The sequence below is a fragment of the Podarcis melisellensis genome (genome assembly GCF_964234715.1).
Source record: "Podarcis melisellensis genome assembly, chromosome: 4".
NCBI lineage: Eukaryota > Metazoa > Chordata > Lepidosauria > Squamata > Lacertidae > Podarcis > Podarcis melisellensis.
In genome coordinates this window covers 31,956,426-31,980,200 of record NC_138531.1, presented here as the reverse complement: position 1 = coordinate 31,980,200, position 23,775 = coordinate 31,956,426, and the positions used below count along the sequence as shown (strand labels likewise).

Here is a 23,775-nt window from a genome sequence, read left to right as displayed (position 1 = left end):
GAGACCAGGGATCAAATTCCCACTCAGCCATAAATCTCACTGGGTGACCTGGAGTCAGTCACAGTCTCTCAACCTAACCTTCCTCACAGAGTTGTTAAATAAAAATGAGAGGGGTGAAGAACTGTGTACACCACCTTAAGGTCCTTGGAGGAAAAGGGGAATATAAATGTCTGTATAAACAAACAGGTGTTTCAAACTTAAGCAACAGAGGAAGTGTCACATTCTTATAGGATGTAATGACCTATGTTCCAATATCTTCCCAGTCCTTTAAGAAGACTGGGGCAACTAGCAGAATCATAATTCTGAAGAGGGAAAATATTAATACTCCATTATTCTAAGATTAAGAACCTGTCCTTTACAACAACCACAACTCTTCCATCATACATCTAGAAACCTAAAGGATGTCTACCTGTGCTAGCCCGATGACAGTCCCTTTTAGCAGAGGCCACCTCAAGCAGAAGTCATCCGCATAACTGCACAAATAGGGCACTGCAAAAGTGGTTTTGATCCTTCCTTATTCCTTTGCTCATGCATTCTTTCTGCACCACCACCCTGGCTTCAGATTCTTTCAGGGAAGGAGGATACACAAGACAAACACCATCATGGGATGGTGCATCAGAATCCAGGCTGATGGTTCATCAGAATCCAGGCTCTGCACCAACTGCACTATCCCTTAAATTTCCCGGGTTTCAAAGTTCCTCTCCCTTCCTGCCAGACAGGGAGGAGGGAGGCTCTGACATGACACTGACATACACCTGGAATCACCCATAAAGTGCATCCTATCTACAACTGCACATCATGTTCATAGAATCATAGGGTTGGAAGGGACCCTGAGGATCATCTAGTCCAACCCCCTGCAATGCAGGAATATGCAGCTGTCCCAAATAGGGATCAAACCTGCAACCTTGGGATGATCAGCACCACACTCTAACCAACTGCACTATCCAGGCAGACAACAGGGCATCTGTTCTCCGTACCAAGTTTAGGCACGTGCCAACGTGGTTCCTTTCGTCTGCCTCCTCGTCGTTTTTCAACCGCACAGCCAGATTTTCAAAGATCTCCTTACAAAGATCTTGTGATGCTGCACAATTTTAATATTAAAAAAGTTTAATATCAAATTAAATGGTTTATTTGGGGTTGATATAATACGGTTTCATAACTGGCAACTAGACCCTTCCCCTCCCTGCTCCCCTGTTCGCAACTTGCAGTCTTTATTTACAACTAAATGGCAAGGCTGTTTTTCCTTTGTGTGATGTGGTACTGCTGAAGCCGTCTTGCCAGCTCTTCCACCTTCTCGATGCTCGAAATGCTGGTCTCGCTGCTGCTGCTGGTGGCAGCCGTCCTAACAAGTTGAGGGGTGCTCTGCTGGCGCAAAGGAGAACCAGAGCTCCGGAGGGCCTTAGTTATCCTAAACTCAGAAGCATTTGAAGGCAGCCATGGCTTTCTACCTCGTGAAGAATGAGGACGTGGTAAGCCACGATAAGTAGGTGCTGGCAGGGGGGAAAAGGGGTAGAAGAAAAGGCGAAGATTGGTGAGATTAAACAAAACAATCCCCCCCCCCCAACGGCCTGTTAGAGGAGATGTAAGAGCAACAGAACTCATTTCAAGCTGCACAGGAAAACATAAAAGACACCTGGACTGTACAGCAGTGAATAGATATGAGGGAAGAAGACAACATTAACGGCTGTGCTATGCTGCCTGACCCGCTGTAAGAGACTGATGGAGTATGGAGCTTCGTCATGCAAGCAAAGGTGTGCATGTGTGGAGCTTCATTCTCATTTGTAGTTATGTGAATGGTTGCAATTTTAAAAATGACTCGCGTAAACACCATTGGTTTAAATAGGGGCTACTTTTTACGTTTTGCTTTATTGCTGGTGATGAGTTCTGTTGCTCTCGTATTTCCCCCCAATGTATTTGCTTGTTTATTTTAATAAAATAAAAATGGCTCTCTGTTCAGAAAGTTGCATTTTAGTCAAAATATATTTTTTCTGTTGGAAAAGCTTGGGAAGAAAATGTCAGTGGCATTTAAAACCGCCAGCTTCCCCAAAAGTACAGCTTCTCCAAATTGAAGTGGATCAGCATTTGGAGATCACGACATTTGCTGCCTTAATTCAACCATTTTCATTTCATCGCAAGAGATTTTCCTCTGCAACAACCTTTATGGAAATAACGGTGTTTCTGCAGAAGGCAGGATCTTTCCCCTGTGGTCAGAGGGCAACATGAGTTTGGCAAACCAGACTTTGAAAAACGGATCTTATGTGTGCTTTTTAAAGGAAAACTGGAGGAAAGGGAAGCAAAGGGTATCTGGAATCTGGAAAAAATGAAATCCATCAAAACAGCTGCACATAAAATCTGTTAGAAAGTAACCATGCCAATGGATGCACAAGGAAATCATGTTTTATTAAAGTCACGTTTTAAGATTTACAACATACACCATACACTAATGAAGGTAACAGTGATTTACGCTAACAAAAATTTAAGTATGGAAGAGGGCTAGCTATCCCGAAACAAGGTGGACAATACAATATAAGGAGACAATTCTAACAATAACTGTGCTAGACATTATTTCCTAGACAAGGGATGAGTACTTATTCAAATAAATGGAAGCTGCACACATTTAATCAAGGTCTACTTTAGATAAGAGTCCATTTGGTCTGCGGACTTAGGATTTAAAATTCTATTTCATTCAACACTTTCACAGAAAATTCAAAACTAGCAGTCAGTGCTTATCTTTAAGAAAGGCGCCATCACCATTCAGTATGGAAACTCTGGCTTGCTACTAAAGAAATGAAGACTGTGCAGGCACTGTCAATTATTTGCTGATCATCATACATAATGCTAAACCAAATTATGGCTTAGCGTGCGGGTTCTGAGAGAGGAGGCTGAGGCCACTCCACTTTGCTTCTTATTCAGTCCTGTTGCTGTCCTGTGGATTCAGACGACTTGCTACCACAACTTCGCTCACAGCAGAAGGAAATCAGCCGCGCTCTCCTCTCCAGGATCCTGCATGTTTGTGCTAAGCCATAGTTTCGCTTAGCATTATGTGCAACCCGAGCCACTGCATGAATGTGGGAGATCAGCCTCAGATAATACGAAGGCATAGTCGCTTTATCATCCAGCAATGCAGATTATTTAACACATTGATCAAACAAAACCAGAAGACATCATGCATTAACTTTCTTTTTCTTGTTTCGTTTCCAAAGTATTGAGGGAGTTGAAAAGTGTCTGCTACCATAGGACGCATTATCAGAGAACCTATTATAAGGTAATGTTTCCCAAACTTGGGTCTCCAGCTGTTTTTTTGCACTACAACTCCCATCATCCCTAGCTAGCAGGATCAGGAATGATGGGAATTGTAGTCCAGAAACAGCTGGAGACAAGTTTGGGAAACAACATATAAGGGATTTACATTGCAAGCCTACAGAGGTCTACTCAAAAGTAAGCCCCACTAGTTTCACATGACTTACTCCCAGGTAAGCATGTGTGGGATTGGAGCCTTCATATCTAAATTGTACTTTATTGTCCGTAAACCATGACTTGCAAGAGATATTCAACATACAATATATATACTGAATTTGCATATTGGGTCAGTACATTCACATTGATATCTGAAGCACATTCTCAGAAAGGGGACAGAAATACACATTCCAGGTTCATCCCTTGATGACTAGCATGTGTAAAAGAGCCGACAAAGATCAAACATCTGACAAAACTCTCATTCTTCATCGCATCATTGCTTCAGACTTTTCAAACACCAGATAATTTACTGGGCTTTTTCCCATGCTCAGTTGCAAGCTGCACAATGGGACACTGGGTTGCATCCCATGAAATCCTACTCAAGAGTAGACCCACTGAAATTAGTGGACTTAAGTTAGTTGTGTCTATCAATGTGAATGGGTCTCCTCTGAGAAGCAGTAGCACTAGATTCAACCCACTGTGCCGTTAATGTGCATGTATGAATCAGACATAGGGGGGTAAGTCTATAGTAACACCACATTACAGCAACATAATAAAAGCACAAAGGAGGAGGGATACAAATGCCTGTGTTCTGAGACAGGAACCTTCCCAAACTAGGGGAGTTGTGCAACATTACTATTGCTTTTTACTGAGTAAAAAAAGAAAAAGTTTGAAAGGCAATTCATTGAGAACAACAAATCACTAGAACAGGTTAAAAGGACTTTATAAGAAATTTTACATACAAACTGGAGAAATATTAATTTGGATTACTAGAAAGACATAAGAAGGGTCATACTGCACTGTCTGGGTGACTAAAAGTTAAAGGTTAGGCTTGGGAGGGAAATCTGGGTAAAGCTAGATCCTGCAGAGGGGTGAAAGCAATTCTGGAGTGCATAATTGTCAGGGAGGCAGAAGTTTCTCTTTTTAGTCTCTTCTCTTCTCTCTCACTCACTCTCTCTCTCACACACACACATATGGAGAAGAAATAACTGGGGGGAAACCTTTTTCACATATTATATCTATAATGTGATAATGGGTTTTTTCAGTTATTTCTTCTCCGTTCTTTTCTTCTTTCTGTTTTTTATACAATTGTGTTTGTTAAGGATAATGAGTATTCAGTTTTATATTTTCTTTTTCATCGCCATTATTATTATTATTATTATTATTATTATTATTATTATTATTATTATTATTTACTAGATATGTTGCTTTTTATTAGCTTTTTATAAATGTGTTGGGATTTTTGTGCACAATATGTTGAAAACCTTCAATAAAAATGTTTTTGGTTAGTTTTTTAAAGAGAGAACAAGGAAGTTCTTAATGTGGCTCAACAGAACAAAATGATGGCAGTTTTCCTGGAGACCAATATGGCATATCAACGGAGGTAGTAGTCACTTGGGTATTTGCCAAGGAATGGCAAAAAAGCAAAAACCCAAACTCCAAAGAACTGTATCCCTGGAGAAAGTATCATTCCTACAATATGCTGGAAGATCAGGGACAAGTGTCTGTATTTTCTCTTGTTAGGCTGAGAAGATCTTGATTAGGAACCGTGATACAGAAAGCAAGGATTAAAAACAACCAAAGTACAGAATCCTAATCACTAGGCAAAGTTATAGTAAATATGGAGTAAATAGACCTAATGCAAGTTTTCCATTTTGGATATATCTGACTTTACATCATCACTGGACTCCTGCTCTAGTTTACTTGTTGTACCTGCACATCCATCTTTGATATGAGAGGGTGGCGACAAACTACTTTCTCTTATTTTCGCTGTCCTTCTGGGTGCAGCCAGCTGCTCATCAGAGGGCCATGCTTTGCAGAGATCCTTCCTGCTCTTTGCTCTTCCTTTTCTGTTGTCCTTCTTCTTCCATTCACCTCCAGCAGAGATGCATTTAGTCTCTGCCTCTTCAGCCGCTCTATGGAAATGCTTCACAACTTTTATGTTTGGTCTAGATTAATTCAAAGCAGCAGATTAGCTAAATGCAGGCAGGCAGGACAAGCAGAAACTTGTGAAAGTTCCCAGGAGTTATCTGATCGCAATTCCGCCCCTGTACCCCTTTCCCATTCTTCACATACTCGGTTTGTGCAGACTCTCTATGACCTGGTAACCTCTAGGTTAGATTACTGCAATGTGTTATATGTGCAGCTGCGTCTGAAGATGGTTCAGAAAGTTTAGCTGGTGCCAAATTCAGTGGCCAGGTGGCTCACTGGGGCAAGACTGCTTGAGCATATAACACCAACCCTGACCCAACTACCCTGGCTTTCAGTTAGTTTCCAGGCCCAATTCAAAGCACTGGTTTTGACCTTTGAAGCCTTAAATGGCACAGGACCACAACAGCTCGAAGAATACCTCTTCGCATATGAACCAACCCGGACCCCACAATCATCATCTGAGTCCCTTCTTTGTGTGCTCCCTCCACAAGAAGTCCAGAGGGCGGCAACACGAGAACGGGCCTTTTCTGCAGTGGCCCCGTTTGTGGAATGCTCTCCCCAGGGAGGCTCACCTGGCCCCTTCATTACTTATCTTTAGGCGGCAGGCAAAAACTTGCCTCTTCACCCAGGCCTTTGGCTAATTACACAATCTATGGCCTTTTAGCTGTAAAGTGGTACCTCGGGTTAAGTACTTAATTCGTTCCGGAGGTCCGTTCTTAACCTGAAACTGTTCTTAACCTGAAGCACCACTTTAGCTAATGGGGCCTCCCGCTGTCGCCGCACTGCCAGAGCACGACTTCTGTTCTCATCCTGAAGCAAAGTTCTTAACCCGAGGTAATATTTCTGGGTTAGCGGAGTCTGTAACCTGAAGCGTATGTAACCTGAAGCGTATGTAACCCAACGTACCACTGTATTTGTTATTATGGTATGTATTTTTGTGGTTTTATACTGTAAACCGCCCTGTGATCCTTGGACAAAGAGAGGCATATAAATGTAATAAATAATTCCAAACCACTTATACTTTTTACATCTCCATTCACACATCAACACACATACACCAATTCTTGTTACAATGGTGTTGCCCTATTATCTTTCTGCACCCCTTCCTACCACACAGCCCGTCTGTCTCTAGGTCATTTAATATCTCTGGGGTATTTTGGTTGGGACTGCTGTTCTTGCTTTGCAGAATCAACATTATTACTGTCACCGTTCCAGGATTTGTATTGGTAGCATTGCTTGATACTTACCTCATCTCTCACACATGTGTACATCTATACATATTTATGAAATGGAGGGGAAAATGGGATTCAAGTATACTCACACAAGATAATCCATCATTCGGGTCATATTTATGTAGCAGCAGGAACAGGAATACCTTCTATGGCTGATTTTAATAAGCCCATTTCGTACACAGAATGCCTGCAGCAACAAAATCACCACATCTTTAAACTCAGTGGCTTTTATCTTGTCAAACCAACCATTCACATGAAGAAACTTGTACGTGGAAGTAAAAAGAGTCAAGTTTCCAAAATGCAATGGTTTATTTATTTTTTTAAAAGGGGAAATAAATTAGACACAATGGATAAAAGGATAACTTACTAGAATAATTTGAAACACAGCAGAACATATGGAAAAACAGTTATTGGTGCCAAGAGAAGAGTTGATTAATAGGTTGTTTTAAGGATGAAGTTTCAGAGCGAGCGGTAAGAACGACATTAAAATAAAGTGGAACCAAATGAAGAGAGTCCTTATTAATCAGATATGTTTCTTATGTTAATTGCTCATTTTTCCTGTCAGCTAGAGTCGACAGGAAGAAAGCGTGCAAGCCAAGCTCTATGGTTCCACCAAAGGAAAAGACGCTATTAGTGTCAAGAATAAAAGGCACTGCAGTTTTCAAGGTCTGCCCGCCTGCCGTCTTACCTTTTTGTTGTTGTATTTCAAAATGGTGTAGACTTTATCATCTAAATCAGATTTTAGTGGGGTTGCTATGACAGTACCAGGTACGTAATACTCGTCTCCCAATTGTTTCCTAACTCTTACAAATACATAGTCTCCAACCTGTAGAACCAGAAGAAGAGTTAGGTTGAGTACATCAGCTTTTAATTTTAATGATCCGAAGGTCCTATCTTCTTAACCATTAACAGAGACAAGAATGCAATTACAGTGGTACCTTGGTTTTCGAAAGACCATTCCAGAAGACCATTCAACTCCCGAAACGTTTGAAAACCGAGGCACAAAGGAATTTAATTGAGGAAATTGAGAAACACTCAGAGGAAGCCGTTTGACTTCCGAGGCGCATTCGAAAATGGAAGCATTTACTTCCGGGTTTTCAGTGTTTGAAAACCGAAATGTTCAACTTCTGAGATATTCAAAAACCAAGGTACAACTGTACAGTCATACCTTGTGTCTCGAACGCCCTGGAACTCAGACGTTTGTTTGTTCCAGTTTGCAAACGTTCTTTTGGAACCCTGACGTCCGACAGGGCTTCCGCGGCTTCTGATTGGCTACAGGAGCTTTCTGCAGCCAATCAGAAGACACAATTTGGTTTTTGAATGTTTTCAAAGTCAAACAGACTTCCTGAACGTATTCCGTTCAACTTCCAAGGTACAACTGTATGCCATGTGAGCTTACAGTTTCCACTAAAAAAACAAAAACAAAAAACAAAATGCCTTTCTTCTGCAGCTAAAGTTCTCCTCCCCAAAGCACCCAACTGGCTTAAACCCAAACTTTACTCACCTGCCAATCAGGAAGTGAAATATTATGGCCGTACTATTCCTTGTGTAGGAAAGGAGTAGGGCAGAACGAATTGTTGGCAACTTAGAAATGTCCTTAAAAATGTGTGAGCATGCATTCATCATGTGCCACAAGTTCTGATACCACCACATAACTGGCATTTACATTTAAAAACAAACAGCTGAATGAAATGTACTCTCATTAATCTCATGTATCATACTGTTTTGGGTCTCTAAGACGTTTTTGCTGCCTGAGTGGCAAAACAGAAAATGGCGCTCTCCCACACTGCCACCACCTCTTCCATCGCTGCTGCCTCTCACCACCACTGCCTCATTCACTGCTGCCGTCTGAGGCAACTGGAGGCAGTCCAGGGAAGCACCAGCACACTGAGGGCAAACGGGGGAGAAAAAAAGAGGCCTGAGAGGAGCAGCTGTCAGCAGCAGCCGTTCTGCTCTTCTTACACAGTGGCCGCAGGCGACAAGTACAGGAGGTCGCGAACTGTTCAGAGGCCTGGATCTGCCACCCTTCGCAGCTGTCCCCAGTCTACCTACCACCTGAGGTGACTCCCTCACCATGTCTAACAGGTGGGCCGGCCCTAGCAACATGTCCTTCCATCTATAACTGTGTCCCTTCTTTATAGAAATACAGTCATACCTTGGGAGTCAAACGGAATACGTTCTGGAAGTCCGTTCAACTTCCAAAAAGTTCGGAAACCAAAGTGCGGCTTCTGAAACCAATCAGAAGCCGCGGAAGCCCCGTCGGATGTTCGGCTTCCAAAAATAGTTTGCAAACTGGAACAGTCACTTCCGGGTTTGTGGTGCTTGGGAGCAAAAACGTTCAGAACTAAGCTGTTCAAAAACCAAGGTATGACTGTAGTTATAAAAGAGCATTATAGAATAAGTAATAAGTAACTCTGACTCCACTGAGTAACTACACCCTGCTTTTATATACAGAGAATCAAGGGAAAATGCTTCCTTTTGGTGGGGAGATGGCAGGATTCCTGCATATGCCCAGACACCTATACCTCTTTTTCTTTTACTTTTTCCTGTAAGTGTTTCAGAAATTTTATTCACCAGAGTTGCACTTTATGGCTGGCCACCACAAGGGTTCATCACCATTCACGTGCATCCTTAGATAAGGGTTATGTACTGAGTTGAATAGGATCCAAAAGGGAGCTGTCTGATTGGTCCCAGAACAATAGGATTCAGAATGCAGCAGTCTGATTGGTCCACAGGAGCCACCCAATCCATCTCCAGGTGGAAGTGAATCCGCAACCTGATTGGCCTACAGGTGAATCCCGGAATTAGCCAATCACGTTGGGCCCATTGTGTAAATAATGTATATAAAGCAGATATTCTGGGGGAACTTCCATTCCTCCTCACCACTATGAGCTGAATAAAGAGCATGAAATCCACACTCGACTCCGAGTATATTTCAATAAGAAAGCCCAATATCAACCTCAGACAGGTAAGTTCGCCTGCTCTGGTCCCATTTGCACCCAGTAAAAAAGACCGTGCAACTTGGATGAGCTAAAAGGAAGGGGGTGCATTCCTTTAAGAAAGCACTATGTAGAGGAGAACATGCATGAACTTCAGAAATGGTAAATCGCCTACCTGCAAGGATGGACAAGGCATTGCACCCCCCACAGGTATGATGAACTTCAAGGGGACGATCTCCGTGTGCCCACAGTTGAAATCAACAAGTGCGTAAAAAGGAGTGATGGTTCGTATTACCGTTCCTAAAACAAGACCAGGAGAGAGAAAGCAATCCACGAATCAGATTACATGCTGTGCTTTGCAGCGTGCGAAATAAATGGAAACAGCTTTTTGTAAAAACTGGTTTTCAAAGCTCAGTGCAGATATGCACTGACTACAGATGAGACAGCTCAACTGCTGGCAGCTCCATTTTCAGATCACGACTAATGGAACTGGGAAAGATTCCTTCCTTGGGGTTGTGAAAACTACTAGAAAACTGACGTTAGCCAAAGCAGACAGTCCTGGGTGACATGGACCAATGGATAACAAAATCTAATGTGTTCCTAATTCCAGCCCCACCACTGGTCGCAACCTGAGGGGTGTTCAGCTTTCACATGTTAAAAGGCAGCATGAGGGGGGGCACAGAGGGCAGCTGTACCGCCCTCTCAACAGCAACCAGCCACAATGGCTATGCTCTACCTCCATTGTCAAGGCAGTATACTACTAAATGCCAATTGCCGAAAATCACAATTGGGTTCAGGCCCTCCATTGGCATCTGGTTGGCCACTGTGAGAACAGAACGCTGGACTAGATGGGACATTATCCAGGTCCATTAGAATGTTCTTACATTCAGGACTCATTACATTCAGGCTACATTAGTAAAGAAACAGCGATTTGAATGCGCTATAAACATGCGACACCAGATGGCGCCAGAGAGCAGGGACTTTTTAAAATGCGGTTTTCCATAGAGATTTTTTTTTCTTTTATTAAAACCAGTGCTTTTTTTCTTTTAAAAAAATGTTTAGGGGTACTCTCATTTTCCTACTCATATTGAAATACTGCCCCTCAGTTAGGCCAAACTTAGATTCATAAAATGTTTAGGGGTATGCACACCCCTGCGTCCCCCCCAGAAAAAAGCACTGGTTAAAACGATCTAATTTCTGACTTATTAATAGCGTGTTCTTTTCCCTGTGTTTAGATCCACCCTCAGTCGTGTGTTTAGAAAGTGCGGAAAGGGAACGTGAACGTGTACCAATGTGTGCGCACAGAGCTGCTCGAAGCAAGGATACTTCCTCCTTTGCAATGGCTCTTATGCACACATTCTCAAACCCACTGAATGCACAGCCAACAGTGGATACATAAGAGGGAAGAACTTCAGCATTCGGTATAAGTTTCCAAGTCGCACATAAAGCATTTGTGTTAAGTCTGTAATAGTAGATTGCCTGCATTGGGAAAGGGTTGGACTATAGGTAACTTTTGAGGTTGCTTCCAGTTCTATGGTACTAGGTGCCCCTGACAGTCCCATGTGTGTCCTTCCTTTCTTCTCCACTGCACGCTGCCAAGATTTTAAAATTCTGCACACACACAAGTAAGCATATACACACACACACACACACCACAGGCACTAATGCCCAGTCCTCGAAATATGTACAGATCCTAAACATTTGAACCAGCATTGCCAACTATGTAACATCTCTGCATTGCGAGCTAAATACAGTGGTATCTCTGGTTACGTACTTAATTCTTTCCGGAGGTCCGTTCTTAACCTGAAACTGTTCTTAACCTGAAGCACCACTTTAGCTAATGGGGCCTCCTGCTGCCACCGCGCCACCGGAGCACGATTTCTGTTCTCATCCTGAAGCAAAGTTCTTAACCCGAGGTACTATTTCTGGGTTAGCGGAGTCTGTAACCTGAAGCGTATGTAACCTGAAGCATATGCAACCTGAAGCGTATGTAACCTGAAGCGTATGTAACCCAAGGTACCACTGTTTTGCATTTGGGAACTGTCTTGGCCGATTAGTTATCACCTCCTGCTCCAAAGGACTCCCATCCACATGCCAGGTCTTGACACTGGTTTTAGGGTAGAATTCCAAGCCAATCAAACTACTATTTACAATGCAATTACCTGGGTAGTAAAATCCGGTGCTTTCTGATCTTGCAATGACCTTGTGGCCCTTGAGAGCATCAACCCTTTTCCCTTTCTGCAGCTTCTTTTCCTGTAGCTTTGATGAAAATTTCTGTGTTGCATATAAATGAGAAAGAGAGAGATTTACCCACCCCCAGTTCTTGAGATGTACATCATAACTGGACAACAACAACAACAACAGAAAAAGGGCATACAGTGGGGCAATATGCATAAAACAAAACTTTTGCAACTTTAGTAGTAAGCGCTTAGCACTTTTCAATGTGCTATGGGTTAAACCACAGAACCTAGGACTTGCCGATCAGAAGGTTCGAATCCCCGCCTATCTGGCTGGGTTTGCGCAGCCACTCTGGGCAGCTTACAGCATATCTAAAAACATAATAAAAGCATCAAGCTCTAAAGCTTTGATTCTATAATAACCTAACGTATATGTGTATACACGTGGCTCAGTCGGTACAGCATGAGGCTCTTAATCTCAGGGTCATGAGTTTGAGCCTCGCGTTGGGCAAAAGATTCCTGCATTGCAGGGGATTCGACCCTTCCAGGTCTACCATTCTATGATTCCATGTAGACTGCTAGCAGCCCGCCACCACCCCAAAGCACAAGAATTAACAAAGAACTACAGCGGGTGGCGCTGTGGGTTAAACCACAGAGCCTAGGGCTTGCCGATCATAAGGTCGGCGGTTCGAATCCCCACGATGGGGTGAGCTCCCGTTGCTCGGTCCCTGCTCCTGCCAACCTAGCAGTTTGAAAGCACATCAAAGTGCAAGTAGATAAATAGGTACTGCTCCAGTGGGAAGGTAAATGGCGTTTCCGTGCGCTGCTCTGGTTCGCCAGAAGCGGCTTAGTCATGCTGACCACATGACCCGGAAGCTGTACGCCAGCTCCCTCTGCCAATAAAGCGAGATGAGCTCCGCAACCCCAGAGTCGACCACAACTGAACCTAATGGTCAGGGGTCCCTTTACCTTTACCTAGTGTTCAGAATGATTTATTGGTCAAATGAGGGGCTGTAGATCAGTGGTAGGGCAGATGCTTTGCATATAGATGATACCAGATTCAATCCCCAGGACTTCCAGTGGCAAATATATCATTACAGGGCTAGGGAAGTTATCGACAGGGCAGTTCTCTACAGCCATTGCTAATCCAGCTGGGAAATATGACTGAAGGAACCAATGGTCTGATTCACAATAAAAGCAGCTTCATGTCTCAGTCAGCAGAACATGAGACTCTTAATCTCAAGGTTGTGGGTTTGAGCCCCAGGTTGCACAAAAGATCCCTCCACTTGCAGGGAGTTGGACCAGATGATCCTTGTGGTCAGTTCCAGCTCTATGATTCTATGTTCCTACAGTTTCAAATCTTCTTTTGTAGAATAAAACCAGAATGGGGTTCCTTCTGGTGAAGACCCCATCAACCTCATGAACAGCAAAACGTTTTGCCCTAATCATGCCTTTGGAAACAAACAGCTGCTCCAGGGGGAAAATGGGATGGAGAATAAAATATATCACCAGCAGATGGGGGGGGGGAATAATCTACGCTAGACAAGAAAAGGCTATGTGACATTGGAGAGATAATAAATGCTGCAGCTGCCTTGGAGCATGAAAAGCAGGTATCTCAGGAGGAGTGCTGCTGTTCCACCCACATATTGGCTTTTGATCCAGTGAAAGCTTCTGAGGGGCAGAAAGGGCATTTTCATTCACCATTCCCACTGCAGCCCCTAATACCCACACCCAATTTGTTCCAAAGGTTTGAGGGACCCTCTGAAAGGTGGTTTTTGGGAGCAGCAGGGGAAAGAGGGTTGATCAGGGAAATAGCTGCCCCCATTCCTCTATTAGTGGAAGAACCCACCCAACCTCTGAGCATCCCCTCAAACCAAATTATTGGGATCCATGTTGAGGGAACAAGTGAATCTAGCTCAAAGGATCTAATCTTTCAAGGGAAGCAGAAAATGTCCCCAATCCCTCTTAAAGCTACTAGCTTTGAATACTCATTTTCTGTAACAGGGCTACAAGCCTCTTCATCAGTGCCATGGATGTGCGAAATGCGCTAACACTTGAAAGGTGCTCTATTAAATGCTAAGTCTTCTTCCTCCTTTATGCTTTTGCAATTACAATAACACTTCATTTTCTGATCTAAGGCAACCTAGTCTAAACTTATGTGCTTTGACTTTTATGGAATCTGTTTCAGACAAAAAAAATCTGCTCTGCACATTTCTGCCTTCTAGAAGAAGTCGTCAGTGCCTCCGTAGCTCCGTTTTGAGGCTCGGTAGATCTTTTAGACAGCATCTTAAAAAGCAGAGACATCACCTTGTTAACAAAGGTCCATATACCGTAGTTAAAGCTATGGAAGTGACAGCTGGACCATAAAGAAGGCTAATCGCGGAAGAATTGATGCTTTTGAATTATGGTGCTGGAGGAGACTCTTGAGAGTCCCATGGACTGCAAGAAGATCAAACAGATCCATTCTTAAGGAAATCAGCCCTGAGTGCTCACTGGAAGGACAGATCGTGAAGCTGAGGCTCCAATACTTTGGCCACCTCATGAGAAGAGAAGAATTCCTGGAAAAACCCTGATGTTGGGAAAGATTGAGGGCACACGGAGAAGGGGATGACAGAGGACGAGATGGTTGGACAGTGTTCTTGAAGCTACCAACGTGAGTTTGACCAAACTGTGGGAGGCAGTGGAAGACAGGAGTGCCTGGTGTGCTCTGGTCCATGGGGTCACAAAGAGTCGGACACGACTAAATGACTAAACAACAAAGATCTTTTAGCCATCTGTACAAACAACAGCAATGGTGCAACTCTATCTACAAGCTGAACAATACCAACTTTCCAGCTTTTTTTGATAGCTTACATTAATTCAGCAGTAGGTCTGAACAGATAGTCAACTGCTAAGGTCAGCCATAAAAGGTTACTATTTCTCTTTCAGCATTAATAGGCCATCTCCCCAGTGCTTTTTTAAAAATCAGATTTGTCCAAAGATTTAAATTCCAAGAAAACAGCATTGCATTCACTAATTAACTAATATACAAGGGAAATATACCTTGCCAAACATCTTTTTCTAACATCATGTTGAGTATAGCTCATGTTTAGGGTGTGTGTGCAAAATAAGATAGGTATACATTTAGGCAAGATAAATAAAAAAGGGGGGGGTGGGACTAGCCATTTTTTGAAACGTTTCATTTCTATCCTGAACTCAACACCGTTTCTGAATGACACCTGCATTTCTACCACTCAGTCCTCAAGCTTTGCAGCTGCAGATTAGCAATTACTGAAGATGGGGCTCTGATTAGGCTGCTAATGCAGGTTGTCTCAGGATAAGTGATTGCATGGTGTTAATCACATCGCAGTCAGTAGCATATGTTGGCATGTCAGGACAGCAAGAGGGAAACACACCAGAAGGAACTGGTAAGGTACAGAAATGTTTCTGCTCCTGCAGAGCGGAGGAATGAACTGGTGGCTTAGAGGAAGATTATCAACAGCTACTGTACTCACTTAATGGACGCTTCCTATTTTTATTAGGATATAGCAAAGATTTTAGAGATTCAAGGGCACCGGATATTATCTTCAATCATTATTATTAAGCCAGCTCCCCCGCCCCCAGCCCCTTTTTACAAGCACCATTCACGGTGAGCCATACTAGCATGAAACAACTTTTCAGTGGCAGAGTTGAGATGCAGAATTAGAAAGGATCTCCTCTGCCTGTGGGGCAGGGCACACACAGTCATTGCAAGGCATCATGTGGATATTTGTTATCTAGAGGCTGACAGGGAGGGGGGTGCCTGTGGGGAACTGACCCACATGTCAGAAGACTGGTAAGGCATGATGCACGCCAGAGAGGATCAAGGACAGAGGGGCTGTGAGGTGACCAAGATGCTGCTGTGTAGCTGTGTCCTTACAGGGAGGAGACATCTTGCAGTCATGCTTTGTGAAATTCAGGGGGCTGTGTTGAGGGACCGAAACCCAAAAAGGAAGCCTCAGGGAAGTGACTGACTACAGAGCTGACTCTGGGTGGTCTCTACAGCTTGTCTGATGTTTGTGATGGTCCCTAGTATCCCTCTAGGTCCTTTCCTCAGTCTGACACCTCTCCTTTATTCATTGTATACCATTTTTCCTTGAAGGACAGTGCTGTGCCCCAAAATGCCCTCTCTCAGCTCTTAAGAGCCAGTACAGTCATACCTCGGAAGTTGAACGCCTTGCGATTTGAACATTTTGGCTCCCAAACACCACAAACCCAGAAGTGAGTGTTACGGTCTGCAAACGTTCTTTTGGAACCCAAACATCCAATGCAGGTTCCGCAGCTTCCGAACGGACTTCCGGAACAGATTCCATTCGACATCTGAGGTACGACTGTATCTTATTTCTACTTCATGTGGCACACTATGCTGTAGAAGCGTTGATCGTTTAGGTCACAGCTTTCCAAGCTTTAAATGTTGGTGACACACTTTTTAGACATGCATCATTTCGCGACACGGTAATTCAATTTCGCCAGCAAACTGGAGGTTAAACAAACCCCTTTCCAGCCCCAGGAGGAGTGTGGGGAGCGTTTGCGCTACACACTGCAGCAGACACACTAATGTGTCGCGACACACAGTTGGAAGGCTCTGGTTTATGTGATCAAAACCGCAATCCTATGCATGCTTACTTGTGAACAAATTCCACTGAACTAGAGGTCTTCTGAGTAGGCATTTGTAGGTAAGATAAGGGCACTTTTCTAAAGCTCTCCTCATTTGAACATAAGCCATCTCTTGTTTAACTGGTAGCAAAATGAGAGCTTTTCACTTTGTTAAGATTGAAAGAAATACACAATTGGAAATCTGCCAGAGGTCTGGCCTTTTCTCAAAAGATAAGCTCCCTCTGTAATGCTTGCCAAAGAGCTTTTAAAAAGAAATAAGGAAGAAGCTTTATTAGCATTTTAATAACACTTTTCTCAATAATTTTTTTGTTTCCCTGACTGAATGGTTGATTTAGCATAATCCTGCTGGGCAAAAGTTTTCATTTATCAACTGTCCATTTCAAATTACAGATTACATCCGTCAATCAAAGCGTAGAGCATCATTTCCTCTCCAAGTAGCAGGTGCCTATTTCATACAAATGAGTGATATTTAAAGCCAAACTGGCTGCTAAATGTGCTGCCGTTTCCTTGCACAAGAGGTTTAGGGAAACTCACATCCCTGGTATGTTTAGAAAGTGCCAGTGAAAGCTGCTCCGTCCCCATTATGCGCACAAAGAAAAACAACATTTTCATTTTATCAAAAGGTTACTGTTATGTACTAAGCTTGGATCCTAGAACAATAGGCAAGTGGGATCCTAGAATGCAACAACTGATTGGCTTGCAGGAAAAGACCAATCAGGCTCCAGGAGGAAGTTAATCAGCCTATTAGGCTGCTAGGATCGTAGAATGCAACAACTGATTGGCTCTAGGAGGGAAGCAGAATCAACCAATCAGACGGGACTCATTGTGTAAATAACGTATATAAAAGCCTGAGGTTTGGGGGGCAATTTAATCACTGTTTTACAAGCTGCAATAAAGAGCATGAAATCACTACAGGACTCCGAGTATATGTCAGTTACAGTCATGCATATTTGTCTAAGCCCAATACAATGTACCCTTGTAGGAGACGAACCATCACGCACAAATGTTTCCATTTATATATTTTATAAAGTAGTATCTCACTCCTCAACATGGAACACAGCACTAGGTTTGGCTCTAAAAATCCCTCACCAAGGGAAGCAAGCAAGCACCTTTGCAACTAAGGTTGCAGTCCTCAACATTTCAATTAGATAACATTTTTTTAAGTGCAGAAAAGGAATAATGCTGCACGTGACTGGCATACATTGGGAAGTTTCACAGTTCACATTTCTTGTCTGGTCTTTCTCAGAGGGAGTATCACAGTAACGTACAGATGCTGCGTTCACTCACAAGAGTAAACCATGGTTTGGCGCTAAAGGGATGAGCTGCAACAAGCCCAAACAAAGTGTTGGGCTTGCATTTCCTCACCTCCTCCCACATGGCTGAGAGGAGAACCTCTGCCTACTTCAGGTTTACTGAAACCCTTGGTTGAAAACAAGCTCCGGTCATCTTCATAAGAAGCCAACCATGGTTAGTTTCATAACCATGGCTTACGAAGCTGGCTTATTAAACCAGTGAATTAAAATAGAAGGAAGTGGTGGACTTTCCTTCCCAGAAGGTATTTAAACAATGGCTGGGTGGACATCTGTCAGGGGTGGTCCTGCACTGTAGATCCTGCACTGAGCAACATAACCTTCAAGGTCCCTTCCAACTCTATGATTCTATGATAGGGCACAAAGTGGCAACCCCGTGCCCATCTACTGTTGCTGCTGGATGTAATGTTGCACATGAGGAAACCTGGGTTCAAATACCCAGTGAAGCCCAAAGCTTATTTGGTGACCTTTGGAGGTCACCATGATTAAATTTTAAGGGTTTCTTTTCAAGAAAAGAGATCTATTTTTTTTTCTTCATGACAAAGTTGTGCTATATCATTTCCTTTCCATCTTTTATTTCCATACATAGGCAAAACATGCCAAACAAAGCTACCGCGAACCTTAAAAACCCGAGTATTTTCAATATGTTGGTTATGCTTGAAAACTATGCTGGTGGCATTGCTAATGAATGTGTACTCTACTGCTCTTTTAAAATGCACTTCAGTTTGGCTTTTCAGTTCATCCCTAAGATTGCATTTCTTTCTTGCATTTTACTGATTTTTTATTTATTTTTTTTGCAAGCTGCCTTGTGCATTTCTTGTAAAAAAACACACACCCCTCAAATAAATAAATAAGCAATGAAATACCACCTACCTGTTTAGCAGGGCAAATCCGAAGGGGACAGATTCTCTGGGGTTCCTCTTTGGAAGCTTCTTTAAGTTCAATGGCCTGCTGTTCATACGTTAATCCTGTCAGAATCTCATCTTCCAACAACATCACCTCTTCGTAGGAGATGGGCCAACTCGCATTTTCTAAGGCCTGGAGCAAAGATTCCTTACGTTCTATATACGAGACCGGCTTGTTCTGTTCGAACCTAAAAGCAAAAACGGCACTTGCACTCTGAGGCTACATTACAAGAGATACTGTCAGGCTTTAGGGAATCCTATCCCTCCCACTGTGTCAACCAAGAAGCAGATAAACAAGAAGCGTTCTTACCAAGTCTTTTATTCAATATTCACAGAGAGAGATGAAGGAATGTGGCCTCTCTTAGTTAATGGTGTTGCCCCAAGTAAAGTCCCACCCCCTTAGTCCCTGTGCCAGCTGACCAGTGCTTTCTGCTTCTGAGCTTTCAGTTCTACTACTCTCAAGGCACACCTAGTCCTGGGAGAGGAGGGGTCATGAAGGCTTTCTAAAGACAATGAGTCTGTCATCTGTCTCTCCCCTGGTGCTTCTTCTTCCTACTGCTCTCCCAATATTTCCCAGCTTCTCCCCTCTGCAGCTATGACCTTCTGCAAACCACTGTTTTAAATCTATACTGTCCTCCTCTTCTCGGGAAGGTTTGGGGGGTGGTCCCCACCATTCTTCTTCAGTCCAATCCCTGACATCTAGGTATGTTGTGGGTGTCATGATCAACCAGTTGAAGAGTTTACAATAGACATAAGGAGGATTAAGTTTGGTCAGAATCGAGTATACACTTCCTGAGTTAATGCAAAATACATTACTTCTGGTCAATGAGCCACCATAGTCGCTAGAGGGGTGTGAAAATTTGCGTCCTGGGGTTTATAGACTTGTCTACCCATGTACTATCTGAAACCAAGGGAGTATATTGGTTGCCAGGTGTGATTTTTTTCCCCTGGCTCTCCTATGCCACTAAGGAAGAACAAGCAGCAGCCTCCTCTAGACAACTTCGCTTTGACTTCTGGAGGCTTCTCGGCTTGGAAAGTATGGTGACGGGGAAAGTTGCAACTATTGAACTTGGCTGTTTTATGCTGTTGTTAAAAGCATGGAGCCCCCACGACGAAAAATGACGGCAAATTCATAGAGGTCAACCAGGGGCTCTTAGCTATGACAGGTAAATGGAACCTCCCAGGGTACAATCTGAAGGCACTTAAGACTACTACCCTGCTAAAGCTAAACAGGTCTGGGCCTGGTCAGTGCTTGGATGGGAAGTCGCTTGAGAACTGCCCTGGGTTCCATGATGTAAGCAAAAATAACAGTACCTACATTAGTACAGTATACATTTGCATGCCAGCTGCTGGGGACAAAGAAAGGCACTTCCCTTCATGTCCTGTTTGCAAACTGCCAGAATAAAAAGGGTGACTGCTTCATGAAGCAGAATGCTGGACTAAGCAGACCTTCTTTTCCCATCAAGTAAGGTGGGACTTATTTTCATTTTGATCATACTGTGGTACTATGAGAAAACCATACATAGAAGAAGAAGAAGAAGGAGGAGGAGGAGGAGGAGGAGGAGGAGGAGGAGGAGGTGGTTTGGATTTGATACCCCGCTTTATCACTACCCTAGGGAGTCTCAAAGCGGCTAACATTCTCCTTTCCCTTCCTCCCCCACCACAAACACTCTGTGAGGTGAGTGAGGCTGAGAGACTTCAGAGAAGTGTGACTAGCCCAAGGTCACGCAGCATCTGCATGTGGAGGAGCGGAGACATGAACCCGGTTCACCAGATTACGAGTCTATCACTCTTAACCACTACACCACACTGGCTCTCATAGGGTTGGATGAGGACTAATAAACCGAGACTGACTTCTGGCAAGACAGGGCTCTGTGGGTGAGTGTTTCCCGGGTCTGGGAAGTAGGTAAGTTGGCTTCCCTGGATGGGGTCGAACTCTCCTTGAAGGAACAGGAGTGCAGTCTGGGACTGCTCCATGATTCAGCTCTGTCACCAGAGGCTAAGGTGTCCTCAGTGGCTAGGAGTTCCTTTTACCAACTTCGGCTGGTAAGACAGCTACAGCCATTCCTGGACCGGAATAGCGTGAGCACAGTTGTCCATGCATTGATATCCTCAAGTTTTGGATTACCGTTATGCAGTCTATGTGGGGCACCCTTGAGCTTGGTGCAGGGGCTGTAGCTAGCTTGCACTGGGGAGCAAAACACCTCCAGTGTATAACAGCCTGCCTGTAATGGCTCCAGGGTTCTCATATAGCAGCTAGAGCGTTGCCATGGCAGTCGCTGAAGGAAGGAGTGGCAGACCTGCTCTCAAAAAACTGTGAGAAAAAGAAGTACCACAGCTACCAACTCAGCAAGGGTCAGGTGACAGAAGGACCCAATAGGGTTCCACTTGCACCAACAAATCAACTATGAATGGGCTCCTGACAGAACTCATTACGTAAGCACGGATTAAACAGCTCCCGGGCTTCCCTGTGTTAATTAATTCATGCAAATTAGGCTAGAACTTTGCAGAATTAAACATATTAGGCTATGGGTACAGGCTGGATACACTTCTTATGTGCCCAGTCATGAGAGAGGAATCCTCACCCACTAGGAAATGCAACATCAAGTGATGCTTTGCATACATGAAAAATATGACATCATTTCCTATTAGCCACAACCAATACCCTCCAACATTTCTCCAGTGAGAATAGGGACATCCTATTCCATAAGAATAACACCCCACCCATCTGACTGGGTAGCCCTAGACACTCTGGGTGGTTTCCAACATACATAAAAACATAACAAAACATTAATATTTTTTTTTTAAAAAAAAAACCCTTCCCTATACAGTGCTGCTTTCATTTCTCCAACATTTCTCTGATGAAAAGAGGGACGTCCCAAGGAAAAGCAGGACTTTCCAGGATCAAATCAGAAAGTGGGACGGCTTCTGTAAATCTGGGACATTCCCTTGAAAATAGGGGCATTTGGAGGGTCTGGAAACCCCTTATGAATCTTGGAACCACTAGAGTCCGGGTGGGGGAGGGCAACCTGCGACCCTCAGTGAAGTTTCATGAAGATAGCAAGGAGGGGAGATAAGTCAAAAGGAGATGACAGAAAACAGAGAGAGAGAGAGAGAGAGAGAGAGAGAGAGAGAGGTGTCAAACAGAAAGAAAAGAGGGTGCCCCACCCACTTTTAACTCCAGCCCCACCCATCACTGGCATATGGCCCCTGACAGACTTTCCCTAAGGGACTGTGGCCCTCAACAGAAAAGCCTCCCTCCTGCACTATAGAGATGATTTTAAAAAGCATGAAATAAAATGCCTAAAACTCAAGGTGCACTTCCAACGGAGACATGAAACAGTGGCTCCCATTCCCATCTATACTTTAAAAAAAAAAAAATTCTTGAGCCGTAAAGCAAGAAGGCAGCATCTTACTTGTCTTTTTCCTCCTGGGGTAACGCTCTCCAAATAAGCTGATCAAGTCGCCTGTTAATGAAAACACAACAGTTTCTCAGAGCGCAGTAAGTGCACTTAACGAGATTAAATAAAACGGAACGCTCAATTCTTTTTAAAATAGGGGAGGGAGACCTGTGGCAAATTTGTACTCTGAGAGGCCTTAAAAAAAAAGTGTCAAGCTGTCCTCATCGGCCAACTATGAAATTCAAAATTATCCTCTGAAAACAAAGGCATCAGGAAAACATTGCTTTTCACAGTAACAATGTGACACAACCAGGGACGTGGAAGAATGCAGGTGAATTCCCATTGTAGCCTGCACAATGCTGTTCCATTGGGAGTTCCATCCAGCACAGAGTAATATAAACAAGCCACACAGCTGATAAAACATTAATCAGTCAGGAATGATGCCGGCTTCACATATAACACACAATGGCTTGGTCTACAGATGCCCTATGTAATCTGAAGGTGCTTCTACTCATGCATGGGGGTGGAGGGGGCTGGAATCTGCATTGCACATCGTTCTAGTGGGACAATTGTCTCAGACAGTGGTCTTTCCCATCATCTCCTACTTGGCCATTTAACTGGACATACCAGGAACTGAACTTGCAATGCATATACTCTAGTACTGAGCCATGGCTTTTCCTTTCGATTTTATCAGTCTGGTAGCAAGCTACTACTCCACTAACAGGATATGTGGTGGTTTTCTACTGAAGGCCTGCTGAAACAATTACCGGTAAGTGCCACCTTGAAGGTAAACCAACAAATCAAATCATTCAACGGTTTTGGTAAAGCAGGGATGCGGAACCTGTGGCCCTTCCATATGCTGTTGAACTACAACTCCCACAATTCCTGGCTGTTGGCTGATGGGAGTGGAGTCCAACAGCATCTGGGAGGCAGCAGATGTTCTCCATCCCTGTGGTAAAAAAAAAAAAAGGATACCAAGAGGACCTGCAGAATGGCAGCTTCTGGGAGGTCTGTTCCCATGAAACGGGTCTGGTGAAGAGTCCTCAGGTGCAGCACAGCTTCCCCAGAAGGAATTTGGCAGCAGTCCTGAACTAACCCTGTCTCTCTCTGAACCACAGGTGCATCCTTTTGGCAGTCAGGGACCAGAGCTACGACAGCATGCCAAGGGCATTTGTGCATTCCAGGGTATAATGAAGCATTCCAGGATAATTTTTGTGTCACATACTCAGATTCCCTAATTTATTCACAGGCATAAAATCTGACAGCGTCGGGATATTTATTTCTGAAGGGCACATGTTGCTTTCTGTTCGCCACCTGCTCCTTTTCTTATGCCTGTGATTATTCCAAACAATAATTCACTGTAGTTTTAAGATCTCTTTGTTTCGGGGGTGGGGTGGGGTGTCATTCACCGCCCAGCAGGAAATATTCTCCTTCTTTCTGGAAGGTATGGCATTATTGTTACTGCCATTTTTTGCTTCAACTAAATATCATGCTAATAGCGCTTGGGTTATTTATCGAGGAGGACGAGTTAATGTCATGCGTCCTTCTTCATTAAAGCTTTTCCGTGCAAAGACAAATTGGACAATTTGGCAGGCATCAAATAAAAGTTCGACCTATCGCGATTCAGAAACTTGCGCTTCAACCCCTGCAAATTCAATTTGCAGAAATATAATGTACCATTCGTGGCGTAATAGACAAGCCTGAACAGCTGCTGTGTGAGACATTTAGAGTTATTGCTTGGTCATTTGCAAACAGCTCCATATTGAAATTTGTCCTCTTGATATTCCA

The 23,775-nt window shown here is 43.6% G+C and overlaps 1 protein-coding gene across 3 annotated transcripts in view; it reads right to left on the bottom strand.

Moving 5' to 3' along the window:
- Positions 1-1,106: 1,106 nt before the first annotated feature.
- Positions 1,107-23,775, bottom strand: part of VWA3B (von Willebrand factor A domain containing 3B) — a 67,236-nt gene continuing 44,567 nt past the window's right edge. For 2 of the 3 annotated variants that reach the window (XM_081907754.1, XM_081907756.1), the window contains exons 22-29: positions 22,003-22,053; positions 18,555-18,774; positions 11,722-11,833; positions 9,735-9,859; positions 7,309-7,446; positions 6,710-6,807; positions 5,170-5,405; positions 1,107-1,490 (exon numbers count right to left, since the gene is read on the bottom strand). In XM_081907754.1, coding sequence (XP_081763880.1) covers positions 1,222-1,490; positions 5,170-5,405; positions 6,710-6,807; positions 7,309-7,446; positions 9,735-9,859; positions 11,722-11,833; positions 18,555-18,774; positions 22,003-22,053 — 1,249 coding nt within the window. In that variant the 3' untranslated portion in view covers positions 1,107-1,221. The remainder of the gene's footprint in view (positions 1,491-5,169; positions 5,406-6,709; positions 6,808-7,308; positions 7,447-9,734; positions 9,860-11,721; positions 11,834-18,554; positions 18,775-22,002; positions 22,054-23,775) is intronic. The other variant, XM_081907755.1, reaches the window with a different exon arrangement.